This window comes from Sorex araneus, chromosome X (assembly GCF_027595985.1).
Source record: "Sorex araneus isolate mSorAra2 chromosome X, mSorAra2.pri, whole genome shotgun sequence".
In the NCBI taxonomy this organism is placed as follows: domain Eukaryota; kingdom Metazoa; phylum Chordata; class Mammalia; order Eulipotyphla; family Soricidae; genus Sorex; species Sorex araneus.
The window spans coordinates 31,889,337-31,912,258 of NC_073313.1; the positions used below are offsets into that span (position 1 = coordinate 31,889,337).

The following is a 22,922-nucleotide window of genomic DNA, read 5'->3' on the forward strand; positions in this document are numbered from 1 at the left end:
AGGTATGGAGTGTGGGGCGGTGGGGGGGGGGGGAAATGTTTAAAATTTCAGTGATGAACTTAAGAACCGAGGCATAAATTGTGAGGAAATGGCAGGTTCTTAATCATATAGCGGTGCTTCCATAAATCAATACTATATTAGTATTTCAAAGTAAATTCCAACACACATTACTACCAAATGTCTACTGATTTTGTAAATGCCTTGAAGAGATAAAATTTTAAATCACCAAAGATAAACCTATTTGAGCAACAATCTTTGTATTTTGCATTTGGTAAGACTTTCACAGAAACCTGATTCACCTCATGAATGACAATATTGTTACTTCTAAGAGTTCGTGAAAAATATGCTCCTCAAAGACAAATGGGTGGTCCAAAGATCCTTGGGGAAATATCACAAGAGCGCCCCCCCCACCCTTGACAACAATTTGTCTCATTCTACCTGTAAGACATGGGTGTGATGCAGGCTCCTCTTGTTTATTCTGTAGAATGCACGCTTAAAATATAGAAATGATTAAGCTTTTAGAAATTCATTTGTGTCTGCAGAGTCAGCCGAAAGGCACTTGAAAAATTATAATCACAGCAAGTTTGGGAAACATCTTGCCCCACTCTGAGCATAAGATAAGAGACAAACAAAATTCTTGCAGACATTTTTCTCCAATACTTTCCTTTAAAAGATAAGGATACTAAGACACACATAAATACAGATATGTGATTCCTATGGATATGGCTTATGAACCAGAAGTCACAGGAGATCATCTGGGTCTGATCTCTGGCACCACACACACGAATTGGCAAGGGAATTTGGGGAACGGATGGTTTGTGACCTACATGATCAAGCTTGGGGGTTGAGGAGGGGGCTAATCCTGGCTCTGTGGTTAGGCAGTCGCTACCAGCACTGCCAGGAACACAGAAGAACCTGGTTCTCCTGAATGCAAAGCATGCATGCTACACTTTGAGCCCTTTCTCTCTCTGGTCCTGGAAATTTGTTTTTAAGAGACCACTTCCCTCATTACAATGGGTAGTCCTAGGAAAAATGCTGAAAGGAAAGTGTTTTTGAGTCGGACTTACTTGTGAAAACAAGACAATGATTTTGCCAAATGCTGTGCAAAAAATTACTGGAGACCTTCCAATACTCAAGTTCCTAACGACTGTCAGGTCGTCATTGTGAACACTGAAATGATTGTTTCACTAGGCCTTGTTTTGTGTTTGTGTGGGAGCATAACTACTGGTTCTTTTCCCTCAAAATTTGGCAGTTTTTGAACAGGTCAGTAACCTGAAGATGGGGGGGGAAGGCATAAATCTTTTTACAAATCTAATGAAGGCTCCAGGCTATAAAGCTGTTTTAGATCCATTGAGAATACTCTGAAATGAATTATCTGGTTTTTTTAATCACAAAACATATTCTTTACTACTAATTTTTTTAATTCTGCTCTTTTGCATGAGTGGGCACTGGAGCACTGTCGTCTTGTTGTTCATCGATTTGCTCGAGCGGGCACCAGTAACATCTCCATTGTCAGACTTCTTGTTACTGTTTTTGGCATATCGAATATGCCAAGGGGAGCTTGCCAGACTCTGAGTGGGACTAAAGTGTATAAGATGAGTGGGCATTTAGACTAAAGTGTAGAATATGGTCTCTGTTTTGATTTACCCAACGAAATCTCTAGGAGACAGCACTTTAATACAAATTTTGTATGTGCACATTTGTACGTGCATGATTTGTATGATAGGGGTGTGTGTGTTAGCTATTGATGACTTCTGTATAGGTAATCATTGGTTGATGAATTAGAATTGAAGAGACTCTAAATAATGAGGTTAGGGACCTCAGAGATAGTACAGAAGGTAAGGTTGCTTTACCATGCTTTACTTGCAGGCAACCCCGTTCAAACCCTAGAACTATATATGGTGCCCTTAGCACCATTACGGTTGACTCCTGAGCAAGAGCCAGGAATAGGCCCTGAGAACTATCAGGTGTGGCCCCCAACTCCAAATGCAAACAATAACAATTCACTGTAGAAAACTGAGGGGGGAAATATTCACTAGGAATTTGATTAACTAGAGAGTTCCAATATTAACATTACACATATATCCTAGTCTTTTATCAGCCAATGCTCAGGTTCACTCTGGCATTCCTTCCAAAATGTTTTTGACTTTGTAACACCATGGTTTTCAGATAATGGGAGTGCAAGAAAGAACACTTGAGTGATTTTTGAGGGGCAAACAAAATGAACCTAAGGGAATACCTCTTTTGTAAAAAAAATCTTTTAAGAATGCAAGTGTTTCTAGTGTGTTTTATCTCCTAACTTAAATACTTTAGGGGATAAGAATGGCAGTAATGGTACTTAATTTTGTAAGCTATCTCAGGGATGTAGACACATAATAAATCAAATCAATCATTACTGTGTGCCCGGCAATAGTGAAAAGAAGAATACCTGCTCTCTAGGAACCTACCAGGCTCTTTCTAGAAATGCAATGGTTTATTCTGGAAGTATCATCCAAGCAATCGTCCACATATAATTGTTGCAGATGCAAAGTGTCACCCAAGCAATCGTCTATCCCCGGGAAGGACTATTTGGACATACGGCAAAGTTCATACAAATCAATGAGATAAAATAAAGGGCAAATAGCGTTGCACCACACAGCTGTGAACCCATATAAATGGTTTCTTTGCACCTGACTTCATAGCCCTGTGCAACATGGCTACTGAGTGGTATACCACTCACCATGTGTGATATTTCATGTTTGATGTTCAGTGCATATGGTAGGCTCTTAATAAATGAATGTCCCAATGACTCCTTATTTGAATAAAAGGTAACTCAAGTATTACCCTTTATTCAAACAAATACAGGAAACACCTATTCTGAATTCAACACTTAATACACTTCCAAGTTGTTGTTTTCAAGGGTAGCAAGGGGCAGACTTTCACAGGGGGTTGGAATTTACTACATATTTTATGATGGTCACATTTTATTATATCTTAATTATCTCAATTGAGTTGATTAATGAAAGCAAAGGTATGTTATCAAAGACCTCTAAATTCCCTGGCAATTGTAAAACCCCATTATCTTACAAAAGTCAGGTGATTTGCTCAAGGTCACACACCATGCCAGATTACAAGTCTTGAGTTTACCATTAAATTCAGGCTAATGAGAAAACTTTAGAAACAGGATGACAAAATGTGTATTTCATTCCTATTGAAGATGCAAATATCTATTCATTGATAGTTCATAATTAGCTTTTCATCAACTGTGTTTGTGATTTCTCATTATGGAGTAATTATAAGCAAGCCAGCAGAGAATACATGCAATGAAACGGAAACATGGCCATGCTTCATTGCCATTAGGTGAAAGTGGATGACAGAATATTCCAACTTTTGTAAAAATGTATTCATGAGAACTCTGAAACTACAAGATTCTTAAATATTAGTTAACTCTGAGAGATCTTAGATCCTTTTAGAGATGAGTTGGTTCTTTTTCATTAATTACTGTATCAACATGGTTAACCTTCAAAAATGAATACGCACAACTTCTCTAATAAATAATACTTGTAAATGAAAGTAAAACTTCTATAACTAGAGCTCACTGTGATTATAGTAGGAAAGACGATGAAGGGACTGAGTTTCTGTAAATCAGACCTTAAATTCAGGAAGTCCACAGACATATTTAGATTAGCTCTTTACTGATAGATTTCTAACTTCTCTAGAAAAATCTGACGTGCAGAGAGCCCTGGGCTAGAACAACCAGCACAGCTTCCGCCCACTTCAGATGAACTCCTTCACTTTCTCATCTGCCCAAAGAGCACCATGTTAGCTCTCCACCTCTGGTCTAAACAATGCAGCATTTAAAGCCAGAGACTGGAGGGGCTGGAGCGATAGCACAGTGGGTAGGGCGTTTGCCTTGCATGCAGCCGATCCAGGTTCTATCCCCAGCATCCCATATGGTCCCCTGAGCACTGCCAGGAGTAATTCCTGAGTGCAGAGCCGGGAGTAACCCCTGTGCATCGCCAGGTGTGACCCAAAAAGCAACAAACAAACAAACAAATAAATAAATAAATAAATAAATAAAGCCAGAGACTGGAGGGGCTAAAAATGTAGCACTCAAAAATGAGTTGAAGCAAAAAAAAATTAAAAATTGAGGGGCTGGAGCTATAGCAGAGTGGGTAGGGCGTTTGCCTTGCATGCGGCTGACCCGGGTTCAATTCCCAGCATCCCATATGGTCCCCTGAGCACTGCCAGGGGTAATTCCTGTGTGTAGAGCCAGGAACAACCCCTGTGCATCACCAGGTGTGACCCAAAAAGCAAAAAAAAAAATTAAAAATGAGTTGATACTGATTTCCGTTAAACTTTTAAAGGTAGATAGGTGGCTCTGTATGTATGGGAACACATGTACACCCCACTGCTAGAATGAAATAAAATATGATTTGAAATGTACTTGATATCTCTGGATAGCAGAATTCGATATGCCAAAACCAGTAACAACAAGTCTCACAACGGAGATGTTACTAGTGCCTGCTGGAGCAAATCAATGAGCAATGGGATGACAGGAATACAGTGATACAGGGATGTACAATTTCATGTACATTTCATGAAAATGTTTATTTTTCCTATTTTCTAGAAGAAATTTGTATCATTTATAACGACAAAAGTTTAAGAAAATAGTTCTTGTTGGGGAATATCTCCGAAATCCCATTCCTTACTATCTCTATCAGTACAATTCACTATCCAGAGGAAACCTACGACTTAACATTCATAAGCATATTCATTCCCAAAAGTCTAGAATTTTTTAATTGCAAAAAATGCAGAACTAACTTAAAAATAACAGAAGCGAGTAATAACACCGAGAAATAACATGAGAGGTTACATTTCTGGTTTTACACCAACAGATATAAAATGGTACCAAGCAGACTTGTCAAGTATCTAAAGGATAGGTGGTTTCTCCTTATTTGGAGGCTATATATCTGTTACCAAATGTCCTAGCTAGAGGGAGGGATAAAACTGTCAGGCTCTCACACAAACACAAAAGCAGCCTTAGCAGAGAAATCATTTAAATGCTCCCATTTAAATGCTCATAATTCCTAATCTGACAGGGTTAGGAATTATGAGCAACAGAAAGACTGCAGATAATCCCCTTACACAAAATTCGTGGTTTGGCAAAAATCTTGGTCTGGGTTGCACAAGGAACAAATCAATAACAACTTGAAACAGTTTTCTTTCCTGGTGGTTGAAAATGTTGTCAATTGCAAGTAATGTTTCCCTCCTTTTGGGGCAGCAGAGAAACCCACAAAGACCTTAGTCCTTCTCAGGTTATCCTGAATCTTCAGGAATCATTGAAATGCTAAAACGTATTTTTCAGGGACCTAAGAAAGCAAGCAGCTGACCCATCAGTTTTGGATAGAAAGGCATCAGTCATTCTATTAAACCACCTAGTGATATTTTACACAACAGACTACTAGTACACAACCAACTACTTTATCCCCAAAGTTGCCCAGGTCCTTACCTAAAGACTGGTAGAGCTCTGTCATTTTAGGATGGTCCCAGCAAGTTGTTTGGGTCTCATGGCTGAAACATAAAATAAAAAGAGAGACGTTAGAATTGATTATGGGTAGTATAGAAAAAAAAATGATGCACAATTTGCTCTGGAATCATTCCGCCAACATCTTTACTTCAAAGGACTTCTGTCATGCAGTGAAAAACATTTATCTGAGAATCAAGAGAGGCCCCTACCTTGGCTTTTCAAGGGAAAGTCAATTCAAATATTATTCGGTGATCAGAATGGTTTGCATTTTTTTGCGCCCACAACTCGCCTGTACTTCTATTACAAGAAAATGACCTTGTTCAAGTCATTGATAACTGACAATCAGGATTTGTTTTTCACCTGCCTGATAGAGAACATTCAGAAATAACACTCACGATGGCCAACAAGGTCCTAGGTATTAGTTCAATACAGAAATAGCCACACTTCAAGCCAGAGAGAAAGTATAGCATGGGTAGAGCACTTGCCTTACATGTGGCGCACCAAGATTCTATTCCCGGCAGCACATACAGTCCCCCAGCCAGGAGTAAGCCCTGAGTGCCACAGGGTGTGGCCCCCAAACAAAACAAGCAAAAGGAGATTCCCTCATTTCTCAATTGCTTTCAATGCACCTGAGATTTTCCATGTCTTTCCTCTACCTACCCAGAGAGCACATCCATGGCACCTGTATTTCATTTTAGCTTAAGGTAGGTGTCCAGTGCCAATCCCTGAAGTACACCATCCCTCTTGGCATTACAGTAGAAAATCTTAATTCCGTGCTCTCTGCACGACTACACCTTCCCCCCTTCCCTCCACTTCCTATATTTCCTTGGGCCTGAATGAAGTATTCAATTCCCGTCCATTTCTCCGAGCTTAGCTAAGTGCAATTGCTGACTATCAACTCCTGCCACAAAAAAAGCACAAAACACCTTTGTTCTTTGTTCAATTACACGAATACACCCCGGAGAGATAAGTACATATACTTTTCCTTACTTTGGTCCATCTACATAAATCATTATAGCATCATATTTCCAGTTGGTGGGGTATTATGAGACACGTTTTGAGACAGCCAAATGTAGCCTCAATCCCCCCTTCAGTGGGAGTATATACAACCTGTCCACACTTTGGAGTGGTGGGGCGGAGCGAAGAGAAACCATTTAACTTTGGTCATTTCAAGGGCACCAGAAAGTACTGCATCTAACCCAGAAAGGGGAGTTTGTGGAGGCTTCCATCCACACCCAGGATCTTAGCAGAAGTTGCAAATGAAACGAGTGGATTCTGGTTCTGTGCCCTACTACTTGTGAAACTTGGCGTTAATCTGCTCACGGAGAAGTGCTATGGGATTCATTTATACAGGGGAGTAAACTGCATGTTTGGGTGCTCAATATCTGATCCTTGCTCTGTATGTCCCTCAAAGCACTGCTCATGAAGAGTAAGCCTTTTATTACTTGATTATAATAGTGATATGGATCCATTTATGGTCAGTCAGTCCAGACTAAGATCCTGGGTTGAGAGCACAAGTCACTTGACATGCATTATTTCTAGATTTAAAAAAAAAATTAAAGCCAGCCTGAAGAGATAGTAGAGCGGGAAATGCATTTATTTGCCTTGCATACGGCCAACAAGGGCTCGATCCTTGGCATTCTCTACGGTCTCCCAAATTCTGCCAGGAATAATCCCTGAGTAATCAGGAGTAAGCAGAATCAGGAATAAGCCCTGAGCAACACTGCCTTTCCCTTCGCTCCATACCCGCTCCCACCCTGGAGCTATGTGCAAAAAAATGTAACCTTTTCTCCCATACCACCAGGAGGGATCCCTAAGGACAGTAAGCCCTGATCACAGCTAGGGGTGGCGGGAAAAAATACCGCCCTCCAAACAAAAAAGGAAGAAATCCTTATGGTTTGATAAACATAGGACTTCAAAGACCACTCTTCCGATATTTACCATTCAGTGACTGAACAGTGCAAGCTTTTAAAACTCAATTTAGAAGACAAAAATGTCCACTTGTAAAGGGCTGCTTGTTTCCTTCAAAGACTTTCACTTGTTTTTACTTTTCCGCAGAGAAAGCTCCTATTTGACGCAAGCCACGGAGGTTTGTGGGTCCGGGGAGCGTACCCAGAGCTTAGACACCCGTGTCTTGACAAGCAGGAAGAGCAGAAGACACAGTGGCTGCTTTAAGGGGCTTTTAGGAAAGCCCAGGACCAAGCTGGAGTCTGGTCTGGAAGGAGGGGTGGGCGGGACTGATACTTTATATGCACAGCACAAGGAGGCTGCAGCTTTGCAGCTTCATGGAAAAAGTGTTGCTTGTGCTCGGGTGTTTTTGAGCTGGCAAAGTGATTGTGCACTGGTCCCGTAGGCAAGTGCCAAGCCAGGAGAGGTTTCCTTCACATTAGACCACCCTGTATTTAGGCCTTCATCCTCTCCACAGACCATCCATATATGAGTTTCCGGGAAGGAGGAAGAACAGGGGGCGCGTCTGTGTCTAGTCGGTGTAAGACTGTTATCACACACGGCGTAATAATAATGTCCCAGGTCCCGGACGTGTGGGAGGAACATTGCGTCTTCAATAGATGGGGAGAAAGCCTTCTGCTGCTGCGGACAAACCTGACCAGAAGCAATCAGAGAGAACCACCCAGGAAAAATCACTATTTATAATACACTTCAATCAGAGGAACGTGGGCAGGAAATGAGCTTGTACCAAACACAATTCCTAAAAGGAAGAGAGATTTGCATGCCGTTGATAGGAGAATAGCACAGGGAGGGCATGCAAGCTTCAAGTAGCACCGTTGATCAAAACCATAAATGACTTAAACTGAAAATTAAAAAAAAAGAAAAAGAAAAACACTTCCACCCCGTCATGACTGCTGCTATATCCAGGTTCCACTTTTCTAATGAACTTATCCCAGTCTATGAAATATTGCGAAAAGGGTATTAGCAATCATTTTTAAAATCTGTCCGCCTTTATCTAAACGGACACCTCCTTCACTAGAAGACATAAGCAAGTCCAAGGCCGTTTATGTTATGAGACACTAGCCATTTCTAGGGCCTCCTTCTCCCTGTGATTCTGGAGAACATGAATAACCTAGATAACGGAACTCAAATAAATCCCAAAGCCAATCTTCTTATACCTTGGTCCCCTCCATCACACAACACTTCTTTTATAAGCAATGCAAAGTAGAAAGGCATTTATATTTCACCTTCGCAGTCTTAGTTTCACTTCACTTGCAAACCAGCACTCACTGAGAGAGGTGAGCACAAGTGGAAAGGAGAAAGGAATACAGGGTGTGACTGATGTACAGAACTAGAAAAATATTCTTCTAATCACTGAGTGCTAAAAATGTAGGTAGGCAGCTTAGCTGGCATGATTGCAGATTTGGGGAGTAACAGTAAGATGATGCAAATCTTCACTTCAGTATCGGTGGCACTTTCCATCTGGGTATTTTCTGATTGTTTTTATTATTTGATAAAGCCTTGGTGGTACTGATTTAACCTCCCAAATAGGGAAGAAAAATAGTACTTGGGCCTGGGGGAAAGAGTAAACACAAATCTAACACAAATCTGCATAACTCCTATGTAGAGTCTACCTTACCGAACAAACCAATTTTTTATCTGTAATCAATATAGCTTTTACAGCTGTATTTCTTATTCTGTGCCTGTCCTCAAAGCCAGTAGAGAATTTTTAATCGCATCATGAAGAGCAGCTCAGGTTTGCTTGGAATATGCAGAAAAATAGAAAAAATAAGCGAGGCTGGGGATATAGTGGTAGAAAGGTGGGTGGCACTGTTTTTGGTAACTGTCTCTTCTTTTTTACATTTTACTTTTTCACATCGGAAATGTGCTCTCATATACCATATCCATCCAGAAGGAGATTGTGAATCCTGTTCACACTTCAATGAATACGTCTTTGTTCAGTATTCTTGAGAACACTGATGCTCATCATAGATCAAAATTCTGATGTACATTAACACAGAGACTACTTTCATACACAATCTGTACAGTGCTCTTTAAAATCTTTGAAAAATTTTGACCCTGCTGATTCCAAAGCTTGGCATCAGATATACCTTTCTGAACCGCCTTCCAAACTCTAATTTCCTCTTTTGCTCTCCCTCTCTCATATGTAGAAGCTACAGTAATCTCTTTTCCATTTTTGAGGCCATGAAAGGAGCTTGATGTAAATTAAAATACAAAAATCACTGGATGTGACAAAAAGACGCCAGCTACACCTACTTGTCAATAATAAGAAATTAAGGCATTACCCTACTGAGCACAGGGCTGACCTAATTTCCTACCATACAATTTAAATTTTCTCTCACCTTCTTTAGTTTCAAGTAGTGTGCAAGGTTATAATAACAACCTTAGAGCTGTTCCTGCTGTCAGTGCTGGAATAATCAGACTTATTGGAATTGCTTTTTTAGTTTCTTAAAAACAAACATTAAACACTTATATATAAAAAAGTAACAAATTTCTACTGCGCTTGCCTAGGGAAATGGCAGTTGCCTAATTAAAATGAGATTTCTTCTGCCACTACTGTTATTGGGTATTGAAAACATTCCAGTTGCCTTAAAAAATACCATTCCACGACTTCCCAGGGAGGAAACAATCCCTATACAGCAATATGAAAAGGTGGCATTCCATTGCGACTCACAGAGAATTCGAGTTTGGTTTCATATACAACCTGAAGTCAGATTCTCTCTCTCTCTCTCTCTCTCTCTCTCTCTCTCTCTCTCTCTCTCTCTCTCTCTCTCTCACACACACACACACACACACACACACAATCATTTTCCTTTAACGTGGGCTCAGAGTCTTTCTAGAGGAACCTTGGCATGTACATGCTGAATGTTGAACTTGGCTTGTAGGGCTGCAAGACTGGCAAGGTGGGAATGGGAAAATATATTTAAAAGTTTCTGCTACTGTGGGAAGGAGGGTGAAGATAGCCGGGGCCAATCTAAGCAGCAAAATTCCTAACTCTCGCCCCCTATTTTTTGCTCCCTTAGAACATCTCACATTTTTTTTTTTCTATTCGGTTCAGGCTAGGGCAAAGCTGATTGCCTGGGTGACTGTTCCAGCTGTTACATGCCCTCAGTTCTGTTTGCTTTGCAGGGCTTAACTCCCACCCACCCTTAAGTTCAGGCAAAAGCAATTTCACTTCAGGGTCGTGTCCAATCCATGATCAAACAATGATGACTGAAACCAATTCCACGGTGATCAAGGGTCAGAAACCTTTCATAAAACCATATTGTTTCATTTGCTCCTGTCCTCTCGGGGAGCAACTGTATGCTCCAAAGAGGGAATTTGGCACAGCAAATGGAATTTGGGGTAAAAGAGAAAGGGTGATAGGGATGACAAGCAGAACACAGCAGGAGAGACCCAAAAGCCAAGGGAAAATGTCGACTTTGGTTTGCCATTTCCATTAGAAGGTCTGATTTTTAAATGATAGGAAAGCATTTCATTAATTCATAATCGGCCTCCCTCAAGCAACTAAATAAACCTCTTACATTTAAGACTCAAAGTTTGCTTGAAATGTAATTGAAACAGGGTCCATTGCTACGGTCGGATTGAGTAAAACAAACTTTGTTTAAAGACACCTGGAGAAATCCAAGAGAGAGATGGAAACCCGGGAAGGACTCCACGCTCAACCCCAGAGGGCAAAAAGAAAAAAAAAAAAAAAAAAACAACCACCACCCTCGATCGTCAATTTCCAATCCTCCAGGGCTGAGCTGCAAACGGCTTTTTCTTTCGATCCCAATTTCTGCAAGTTTGGGGGCATGGTCCGAGCACAGTGTAAAATGCAGCCAAGGGAAATGTCACATGGAAGCCTCGGAAGAAATCAGGCAGAAAGTTGACCTTTTGGCACTTGAAGTGCAGTGCAAGGTAGAGGCGGCCACGCGCCCCTTCCTTGCACGAGGTCGAGCAGGGATTCTGGAACAGCTTGTCTCGCTCGCATCGAAACAGACAGACAGCCCGGAAAGGAGCAAAAACATTAAAATAAAATAAAATCAAGCTCCCGCGGCCGTCCCCGCGTGGGGGAACGCGCTGTCCCCCCCTGGGGAAGACGGGAAATGAGCTTTTCTCGGGGCAGCCGTCCCAAAGCCGGGGGGAGCAGCAGCGGTGCTGCTCCCGGAGCCGGGCGCTGGAGGACGGCAGGGGTGAGGACCTGGCGGGGTGGGGGGCGCACCTGCAGCGATGCCCCGGGGACCACACGGGGGCGGTCCTCGGGTACCCCGCGGCCGCCCGGCGCGCCCCCCACTCCACCCCTCCGATCCCCGCACCGGGAAGGGGGGGTGCATCCAAGTTTTGGCCGCCCGGGGGAAGCCCCGGCTGGCGCCACAAGTGCAAGGCTCGGGGCGAGCCGCGGGGGCCACGCTCCACTTACCCTTTGAGCTGCTCCCGCATGGCTGCAAGGGCTCGGGGGGCTTCGACGGAGCGAGCGTCCGAGTGAGTTGCCCAGAGCCGCCCGGCTCCCCGAAAGTGAAGTGCCGCCGCCCAGGCTCGCAGCTGAAAGCACTGCGGAGGAGCCGGCGCGGGCGGGCGGGCGGGAGGGGTGGGAGGGCGGGGAGGGGGCGCTGCGGGCAGACGGGGCGGGGCCGCCCTGGCTCCGCCCCCACCTAGGGACCTGGGAAGCCGGACGCTCGGAGACCTGGCGGTGGGGGGGGCAGTGAAATCGCCCGGGGAAAGAAAAGGAAAGGGAAGAAGGGGGGGAAGAGGAGGGGATTTAAGGTAGCCCCGGGAACCTGCAAGCCGCACACCGGGCCGCCCGCACCCCCCCACCCCCAAAACCTCCCGCAAGACTACTTGTTGCCTAAATAAATGACCTAGGTGCAAATGACCTCATCAGCGATAATTAAGTGCGTGGGCTCCGAGTTTTCTTTTTCAAGAAGGCAGGCAAAAGCGCCAGCATGAAACCTCTCCCCCCCCCTCACCCCCTCCACCACCACCTCCCCGCGCCATCCTCTCCCTCAGTTGAAGATTAAAGTGTCGGAGCTGTAAGGACCTGAAATTGGGGTGAGGCTCCTCCCGGGCTAAGAAGGGCTTCTGAAGATGGATTTGTGTATGAGGGAGACGGCCCGGATTTTCCAAGCGTGTCGCAGGATCGACAGCGCCTCGAACTTCACAGAAATCAAAACTCCAGGGCCCTAGCTCAGACTTGGTAAATCAGAAACTCTGAGGCATGCTGAAGTTTCCCAGCTACTCGTATAGACACTTGAAAAATAAAGCACCGAAACACCGCCGGCCATGGATGGCATCGTTTTGTCTTTCAGCATTCCCTTAGAGAAATCTGGAAAGAATTTCCAATTCCAAGGAACATGTCAGTGGACCAGTTACAAGGCCTGGACAGTTCAAATCTTTCTAACCTTAAACTGGGCAATATGGTGATAGAGGTTAACTGCAAAAATTATTTCGACCTTGAAAGTATTCCGGCCAGAAGCAACCCCCTTTTTTAAAATGAGCACATGAATTTTTCTATAACCTTTACATAATATCTTCTATCAGTGTCCAAAGAGTATCTTATAATCTTATAATAAGTTCCCTTAGTGGCTGCATTGTTTCTCTTTATCCATTTATTTTCTTGGTCTGCTTTTCTTTTTTTTCTGCCCCCCGCCCGTTCCTCTTTCCCCCTCCACTTGAATCATTCCACTACGCTTTACAATTTAAAATGTACTCCTCCTTTTCTTTTTAAAATAATCTTTTTGTATTCAATATTTTTACGCATAGAATGCTCCAGCCGAACAGCCCATGAACTCCATCCCCAATGTTTAGCAAGGCAAAAGAGGCAAAAATAAACAAAAAAACCGGAAGACAGCACCAAATTCCTCCATTATAGTTGACAAACCAAATAAAACTGCAAATGTTATCACTAAAGACATGTGCATGTAGGTGTGATTGGGATTGCTATTTTAAAGCAAATATGGCACCACTGCTGGTTATTTTGCCTCATCAATTGAGATGTTAATGCTGTCCTTTAGCAATTTTGAGCCAGTGAATTGTGGAGGCAGCTACTATTAAGGTCTGGGGTATTTGGGGTAGACTAGGATTTGCTTTGGGTGAGGTTGTCCCTTAATCTAACAATAGACTCCAGGTTTGCCTCTCTCTTTGGGAAGGAAGGATTTCCTAGCAAGGGAGGCATGACCTTTGCATTGAATTAGTGATATCATCTATGTGAATGTAGCAAATCACTTAAGTACTGTTTATAATTACTGCAACAGAAAAGTTTCAACTTCATGACAAATGCTTTTACTAATATTAAATCAATCAATTAAAGGTTTGCCAGCTATACATGGTATGATGTGTCATATTTTTATTCCTAGCTTTTTGTTTGATCACTTTCTATTATTTTTTTTTTAATTTCCTGTTCAAGGTTCATGAATTCAGATACATTTTGCTCCAGAGCAGTCCTCTTGCCTATTTTTTCAGTGTCCAACTCAAAGACTATCAGGAATGGTTTGATGAAAAATTTTAAAAGGATGACAAATAAGAAATCACTATTCAGATTTTTTCTCCAATTTGACAGATGGCAATCCTCAAAAATACATCTTTAAGTTCTTTTTTTTAGACTGGAGTTATAGGCACTTGAAGAATTGTTCCCAAATCTTGGTGTTATTTTAGAAGTTAAATACTGAAAGTATCATTAAGAAATGGCATGGGTGTCACAGCAACTGTTTTGCTGTCAATTTCACTTAGATTATGAATTTTGCTTATTAAGGAAAGGCATTCAGAAAAGAGCATAATTCATATTTATTTTATATGGAAATTATAGTGATGCCATGTATTACTTTAACATTGAATGTCTATTATATTATTATGTGCTATTAGCTGCTTATGTATATTAGTTTTCACTATTATCACTGTCCTGAAGTTTGACAGATATAAAAGAAGCATGAAGCTCTGCTGCCCGGAAAAATCCATAGCTAAAACCCTGACAACAGAAGCTATCATAAACTAGTTAGCCCCCAAACCATAGCCTGAATGTGTAGTACCAAGAATTGAAAAAATGGAAGTTCATGATTTTACCACCGTTATGCTGCCATGGAGTGGCGTGACTTCTTTTACTGTGGTGGAGGTGCTGTGTGTGTGTGTATGTGTGTGTGTGTGTGTGTGTGTGCGCACGTGCACACGTGCGTGCACATGCGTGCGTGTGTGCATGTGTGTTTCTTCATGCTCATAAGTGATCTCAATGCTGGCTGAGAGGAGAGCATTTGCTAGAAATAGGGATAAAGAGGAGCTGAAGCAATAGCACAGCGGTTGGGCTTTTGCCTTTCACACGGCTGACCCGAGTTCGATTCCTCCGCCCCTCTCAGAGAGCCCAGAAAGCTACTGGGGGTATGGAGCCCGAGCGGCAGAGCCTAGCAAGCTACCTGTGCGTATTGGATATGCCAAAAACAGTAACAATAAGTCTCTCAGTGAGAGACGTTACTGGTGCTCGCTTGAACAAATCGATGAGCAACGGGATGACAGTGACAGGGATAAAGAAGGAATGAGATGGGAATAAGGTTTAGTAAGGAACCGAATAAAACTTATATCCTACACTCTAGTCTTTGAGCCACTAAAGGTTGTTGATTTGAAAAATAAATACCACTCTAGTCTTTGAGCCACTAAAGGTTGTTGATTTGAAAAATAAATATCTTTTCCCTCCAGTGTTTTTTCACTCTGCTCCATGCCCTAGGAAGTTGAGCTTCTCTGCATGCACGGTATCATGAGGCTTCCAATTATCAATAGGAGGCAATGACAAAAACCCTATAGCAAGACATGTAAGGGCAGGAGGAGAGTGCTATGGGGGTATTTATTGCCTACGTTATCTGCTCTGGCCTTGGCCTTGCCAGTGGATGAGTTTCTTTACCCACAGACACCAGTCTAGTTGATCAGTCATTTCCTAAGCAACCGCATACTCGGGCTTTCTCCAACCAACCTACCCCCTTTGCACTCTGCTCCTTACCCTTGCCAAGAATTTTGTAAATCGCCTTTTTATGATACTCCCCTCAACTAACACTTTTGAATGCACTGGTTTCTTCGAGGACCGTGACCCACCTTGTCAAAGTCACCCTCTAGGGCACTTGGTTGGATGGTCATTGGGGCCTCCTGAAAGAAGAGAAAGGTCTTTTCGTACCTACTGGAGCTGAAAATGAGACTAGCCTCATTCATTGAACAAATATTCCTAGAAGCACCCTCTATAGACGCTCCCAAAGGAGTTGGGGTCTAGCCTATTGGGAGGTAAAGACACATCAACAAGTTATGCATGATGGTAACAGTGTGTAATGGTAAATAAAGAGAGAGACCACAAGTAGCTCATGCATTCTAAGAACTTAATTGGTCTGCTTGGTCCTTGAGAAAGAAGGAGTGTCAAGAAAGAATTAGAGAGGTAGGACAACTGAGAAGAACTGAGTGTGACAATTCAGAGCAGCCCTCTATCCTGAAAATCAGGAGCATAACCATGAATTAAAGAAGGTTAGACATGAGTATAGATCTGTCCCATCTGTCTTTCACCAAAGTCACTCGGGGTCAGAGAGACAATATAGTGGGTAAGACATTTGCCTTGCATGTGGTAGATCCAGTTTCGACCCTCAGCACCACATGTTGCCCCCTGTGCTTTGCCAGGAATGATTTTTTGATCACAGGAGGAAGGAGTCAGGAGTTAACCCTTAGTGCAGCTGCATGTGGTCCCCAAAACAACACTCCCACCCCACTAGAAGAACCAAAAAAAGAAAAAAAAATCACTCAGACAGTAGTGTGGGGGCTGGATCAGAGAGGTGTGGAATTAGACCAGAGACAAGGTGACTGCAGTCTGATGAAAGTATAAACAAGGGCAACAAGAGAGCCAGTACAGGTGACAGGAGTCAGGCCCGGTTTGATATAGGAATGGAGCCGAGGGAAGACTTAGGCAAATGTCCTCTAGCTCAGTGTTCAATCATTTTTCCAACCAGGGCCCCTTCCAAGCTCTTTTCCTCCCTGTGGCCCCCTACCCCATTGTTGGCCGCCTAGGCTTATGCCATGTCCCCCTATTGATTCAAGTTTCATCTGTGGCCCCCTTGAATATCCTAGGGGTCCACAGAGGGACCAGAGAGCCCCCATAGATTCTAGAATCTGCTTTAGCTTACCATGCGCCGGAGTCTTCCAGAGAAAGCTACAACTGCAGCTGCTGGGTAGCACCCCCCGACATTCTGATTTAAGCAGTCCTAATTAGGGCCTAAGACTTTAAAGGCTTTCCAGGTTGCAAATGCAGCAAAGGTTGGGGCTAATAATATTCACCCAGCCAAGATTTCCAGGCGGAGCGGGTAGGTTTAGGAAGAAGAGATTCAGGGAGGGACGACTGTAGCCTTGAACATGAAGACTTTACGGTGGCCGTGAGATATATAAGCCAAGGGTACACTGGAGCCACAACTCAAAGGGATGAGCACATGCATTGCATGCAGGATGCCTGTGTTCAATCCCTGGCACTCCCTGGCTCCCCCAGTACCTCTGCAGAGTGTCACTCGCTTCCCCTAATCCCGTGCACAGAGCCTGAAGTGGCTCCTGAGCACCACTGAACATGGCCATGAAGCAAAACAAAACAGAACAAAACAAAGCAGCTAAGGGAGCCAGGAGGCAGTGAGCCATCAGACTATGGGGCTCAGTGGGAAGACGTGTGATTGGCCTCATTGGTTTGGAACCGCAGTGTTGTCATTGCCATGTGTTTGGTGGAACCCATGTACCACAGGACATGAAGGGCCAAAGCCCATAAAGCCCGTGGTCTGGCTGCTCCAAGCTCCCGTGGAGATGACCTTTTCCTTTCCGGGCTGCTCCTGGTTTCCACGTGAGCCCTTGTTCACACACACACACACACACACACACACACACACACACACACAAATCCGCTGTGGCAAGGGAAAGAAAAAAGAGAGAGAAGTGGGCACTGAAGAAGAGAAGTCTTGGGACTGTTGCCCCCAAGGGACTCCTCACCCTGGAGGATTTAGCTTCCCGATACCTCCAGGAGCTTCCAGCCCAACAGTTTTTTGTCCCTAATCAATCCATCCGCAGTATAACCAGTTTCATTTTCTAAGACTCCATTTGAGAGATAGGTCTGGCTTCCATTAAGCATCATACCTCGCTTATGGTAAAAGATCAACATTTGGGGATCCAGTAAACATAAAAATTCCACGTTTCTTTTTCACACAGTACAAGGATTAGCCATGAACAGTGAATCAGATGTGCAACAAATGCTTACTGTGGTGGTGAGTCACTGCTAGGGCAAATACCATGGTGTACTAATTAAAATATGTCTAACAATCCCTTCAGATCAATTTGAAACCAGCATCTTCTGGCTATAAGACTATCCAGTCCGCGAAGGCCTCAACATTCACCCTCTGAGCACTTCCCACCCCCCACCCGCACCCAGATGAAAGCCTATTTTTTTTTCCAGGCTCTTCTCCCAGCAGGAAGACAAAGTAAGGCAGGCTGAGGAAAGTTCTCAGAGCCAGCTGCCATCTCAACCAGAGATTTTTTTTTTTTTGACCAAGCAGATTCTAGGAAAACCAAATGTAGCTTTCCTCCTTTCCAGATTTCTTTTAATAAGATGTTTCGAAGCTTCACAGAGGCACCTCTATCAAACCCAACATCTAAAAAGATGGGAAGTTTAGCATCTTCACTAAAATAAAGCCACACTTCATTAACCTCACAGGCCGCTGGTTGCTTCATGGGAAAGAATTCACAGTACTTATTAGCCTGCCAGCTATAGTGATACCCCCAGTGTAGGAAGAGCACAACCTCTTATAAAAAAAAAATGGATAACTGGTTAAGGTGGTTAAGCAGATCTGACCACACTATTTCCTGGTCCACCTTAAGGACAGCTCAAAGCAGTAACTCTTTGTTTGCCCAAACCTTTGTGCCAAAAGAGCAGGAATTTCAAAACTAGGCAGAAATTCTGACACTCTGCTTAATCTGCCTTCCTCTTCAGCTACAAATAAGGCTTTGTATTCCATTAGAGGCACAGCAGGTGAAAACCCCAATTAGTGAATCCGTTCTGGGGCCTCTTTCTACCTTCCTCCCACACACCAGTTTAAAAAAATAAGGAGAGTCTCAGGTTTTTTTTTTCTCAAATCACAAGTAAGTTTAACCCTTTGATCTAGAAACCATTTACCACATGAAGAATTTTCACAGTAAAAAAAATGGAAGGAGGTTGAAAGATTTTTCTTTTTTAATGGGGGTAACAGAAAAGTTTATTTTATCAGGTTATATTATTTTCTTCAGATCCATAAATACTCTTCAATTTTCTGATCTATCTAGAAATCACAGTCTTTATGGGTTCTACCAAAAAGTCTTCCAAAGCCAATACTATCTAAAGAATGATTAATGGACAGTGTGCTACAAGAGAAAATTATTTTTGTGTTCTTATTTTGGTGTATCTGAGGTGTGGGAAAACATTAAATTTTAGTTTATACAGTATCCTTTGGCCTTAGGAAGTGCACACTCTGTACTTCACACTCTGTAAATCTTTATTTGTCAAAAGAAATTTATTCTTGGACAAGGATAGAGGTTTCGTTTGTGCATTCAAAAAAATCAAGACAGCTTTAGTTCTTAAGAGTGATTTACTTATACTTTGTCAATTGCTTCCCCGGAAATAATTCACATCCCAGTTTTATTTATGAGTAGATGATTAAAAAAGAGCAGCTTTGTCTTTTTTAATTGTTTTAGTCCTGTCGCTTTTCTTGAAACAAGTCATAGAACTTATTATCCACAAGAAAATACTGAACATATATCAAATAGTAATGTAGCTTTTTGAAGTAGTCATCTGTTACTGTCAGAGGTTCATTTCATTTTGAGGCTTTTTAATTAAAATGCAAAATTCTACATACATGCCTGCCTAAATTACCCCTTTTTGAAATACTTGAATTTCATAAAAAATGTTAAATGCTAATGTAACCATTTTCAATACTTATGACTTGGTTCTTGAGCTTTGGGAAAAAAAGTAAACAAAGGAATACTAGTCAATTAAACAAATAAGGAAGTCATTCTAAGTTGAAATAGATAAGGAAAATTTAGCATTCAAATGCTACGAAATGAAGACATCAGGTTCTTCTCCTCTCTTTAGATGCATCACTCCAGAGAGATAGCATAGCGGGTAGGGTGTTTGTCTTGCACGTAGCCCACCCGGGTTCAATTCCTGCATCCCTCTTGGAGAGCTACCAAGAGTATCCCACCCGCACGACAGAACCTACCAAGCTACCTGTGGCATATTCAATATGCCAAAAACAGTAACAAGTCTCACAATGGAGAAGTTATTGGTGCCCGTTCGAGCAAATTGATGAACAACGGGATGACAGCGCTATAGTGCTTGAGGTGCATATCTACCAGAATCATAAGCAGGCTCTTAATCCTTAGCAAGAGTGGCTGTATATCCCAGCAGCAGTGTTAAGGTGAACATCTCCAGACCAATTCTACCTTTATGAATAAGGCCAGTCACTTAACCCTTCTGGAACTGTGTTGGTTATTTGTAAAATTCATATACTACCACATAGACCCAAAGACCTGTCATATGACGTAAACACTATGAAGATAATTTGAATACTCAGGGACTACAATGTTAATGCACAGTACACTATCCACAGGTATAATTTCTTCAAATAAAATCCCAAATGTCCAGAAACATTAGAAACTAATTCAGCATGGTCATTTTAACAGTTGTGTGGGGGAAAATGAGAAGACTAAGAGTTTGTCTTCCCTTTTCGCAATCTGCTAAAAAGGACATTTCTTCCTTTAAATTTTCATCTTTGAGAAGAGAGCAAGTGAGAAAAGGGTATTTTCAAAGGAGGGAGGCAAGAGAAATCATGCCATAAGCTTGATAGAGGAGCAAAATTCATACCATTTGTTTTCATTCTTTGGATCCAGGGTTAAGTTATAAACACTTCTCACACATGTTAAGGGATATGTTCGTATTCATATTGTCAGAGAACAGGACTATGGAACAATGAAAGGGGTGAAGATTGGTTTTGTGGGGTACAAAGGGAGAGGAAGACCCCTAGACCCTGGTGAAGTGTCCTCTGCAGGCCTGATGCAGTCAAGACGTGGGAGGTAGGAATTCTCTACAAAGACGGGAATCCATTAAAAGAGAAATGGACACAGAAGCCAATTTAACCAATTAATGATTTACCAAGGGCTGAATCTTGTACTACAATTCTGGCTTATTTTTTTTTGTCAGGGAACTTGTTTGAAGATGAAAGAAAATATAGCTGTAAGGAGTTCTGATTAATCCACAAATTTCTCAGAAATGCTTTTCATGCACTGTACCCAGGCTAAGTTTATCTATTAAATCTCCCCACCAGGACATTCAAATCTGGAGTTGTCCCCACTGCATCTGAGGGGGAATCATTTCTCTACTTTGATGGGACTCTGTCCCTCCTATTCCCTAAAATGATTTCCTTCGCTGTTAGTAAAACAAATATATATCCACCAGATTCATTTAAATAACTATATTCATGGTGTTTTTAAACTTTTACATAAAGGCCTCCTCAATCTCATCAAACTAATTTTTCTAAACTAATAGTCAAAAGTCCCTCTCTAGTAGAGGGACCCAAATATGACTGTGATGTTAAGAAGCTTACCATTTGGTATGTGTTTGTGTATGGGGAAGATAGACACATACATGATAAAATGGTATATCTGATAGATTTTAAGTATGTAAATAGAGAACTAAAAATAAAGGAAAAAGAAAAAGTTGATCAATTTGACCTCTTGGGATAGGGAGCCTCCAGTTCAATTAGGAACTAACCAAGACACCAGATTTCCTGCATATTTTTGTTATTGTTTGAAGAGCTGAAGTAAATTTCTTAAGATGACTCTGAGAACAAGTTTCTAATATTAATAATTTGCTAAGGTACAAAGTTTTTTTACAGTGTTAACATACCATTGCGTTATGAGATCAGATTTTACTCTTTTGGAATTCAAAATAGCAGTGAGTAAATATTAGGAGCTGTTACATCGTAGAAAGGTTAATACACAAAACATACTGTCCACATTAGAATATCTAATCACACTGTAAAGATAATATTGAGACTCTTGCTTAGGGGGTACTCCTGGCTTTGCAAGCAGGCATTACTCCTGGTGGTGCTCAGGAAACCATATGGGATGCCAGGGATCGAACCCGGGTCCTACAGTGGAATTTTATACAGCAACAACAATGGGCAACTTCACCACTCACAGTATAAATGAATCTGAGCTTTAAAAAGCCTGAAACAAGAGCATATGTGGAGTACAATTTCTCTTATATTAAGTACAAAACCAGTTGGATTAATTTCAGAAGTCCAAAGTAGTAAAAGCGATTATCTTCAAAGTGACTAATGATTGGTGAAAGGAGATTTTTGGGTGCTGGTAATATTCTGTTTCATGATCTAGATGCTGGTTACATGGGCTTTTTTTTTTCCTTTTTTGGGTCACACCCGGCGTTGCACAGGGGTTACTCCTGGCTCTGCACTCAGTAATTACACCTGGCGGTGCTCAGGGGACCATATGGGATGCTGGGAATCGAACCTGGGTTGGCCACATGCAATGCAAACGCCCTACCTGCTGCGCTATCGCTCCAGCCCCTGCATGGGCTTTTTGAGGCTGTGAAAACTCATTTTCCTGCATATTTAAGATTAAACTCTTTTCTACTCATAAAATTTTTAAAAGGAGGGTCTGATTTGTCTGTGGGCTTTCTGTTAGTTTTTGTTTTTGTTTTGAGTCCACATCCAGCTGTACTCAGGACTTACTCCTGCCTCTGAACTCAGGGATCACTTATGGTGTATTTGGGACCATTTGGGATGATGAGGATCGAACCAAAGTCAGCTGCATGCAAGGCAAGTGCCTTTCCCACTGTACAGCACTCCAGTCCATCTGTACATGCTATGGATGCCAAAGCAAATAGAAAAAAAGAAAAGAAAATGGGATGAATTTTATTATGTAAGTTAAAATTACTATGTGGATTTTAGTGTCAGTCTTCAGCAAAATTCCTATAAGTGATTATCTCTATGGTGCTCCTCAACTTAAAGGTACAAGGTACAGAAGTGACAGTAATGTTATGGAAACTAAGGCAAAGTGCGCAAGAATGAAGTTTTCATTCTTTCTTTTAAAAGTTTTTCCCACACCTAGTGGTGTTTGGGGTTAATCCCAGTCTGGTGCTCAGGGAACCAAGGAATTTGTCTTTCAATGCGCCAGATATAAGATAAGGAGAAAGTCCGGCAGAGTGTTTTCTGCAGCTGCAGGTCATCACATTTTACTAGCTCAGAAAATCTATATAGTGCATCATCATCACCATTATTCCATTTAATTAAAAGGATCAAAATATGAGAATATCATAAGAGTAAGTAATGTTTATGAAACTCTTCTTTCCATTTTACAAACACAGAAAAAGATTCCTAGGTATAGATAGCTGTGTGTATTTGCTATGGGACAGAGTATAAGATGTAGTTTT

At 42.0% G+C, this 22,922-nt stretch overlaps 1 protein-coding gene across 5 annotated transcripts in view; it reads right to left on the reverse strand.

Annotated features, from left to right (window-relative positions):
* DMD (dystrophin) overlaps window positions 1-22,922 on the reverse strand; it is a 2,715,231-nt gene that overhangs the window by 140,611 nt on the left and 2,551,698 nt on the right. For 4 of the 5 annotated variants that reach the window (XM_004612435.2, XM_055122929.1, XM_004612436.2 and 1 more), the window contains exons 1-2: window positions 11,880-12,023; window positions 5,492-5,553 (exon numbers count right to left, since the gene is read on the reverse strand). In XM_004612435.2, coding sequence (XP_004612492.1) covers window positions 5,492-5,553; window positions 11,880-11,899 — 82 coding nt within the window. In that variant the 5' untranslated portion in view covers window positions 11,900-12,023. Of the gene's footprint in view, window positions 1-5,491; window positions 5,554-11,879; window positions 12,024-22,922 lie in introns of those variants that run through there. The other variant, XM_055122927.1, reaches the window with a different exon arrangement.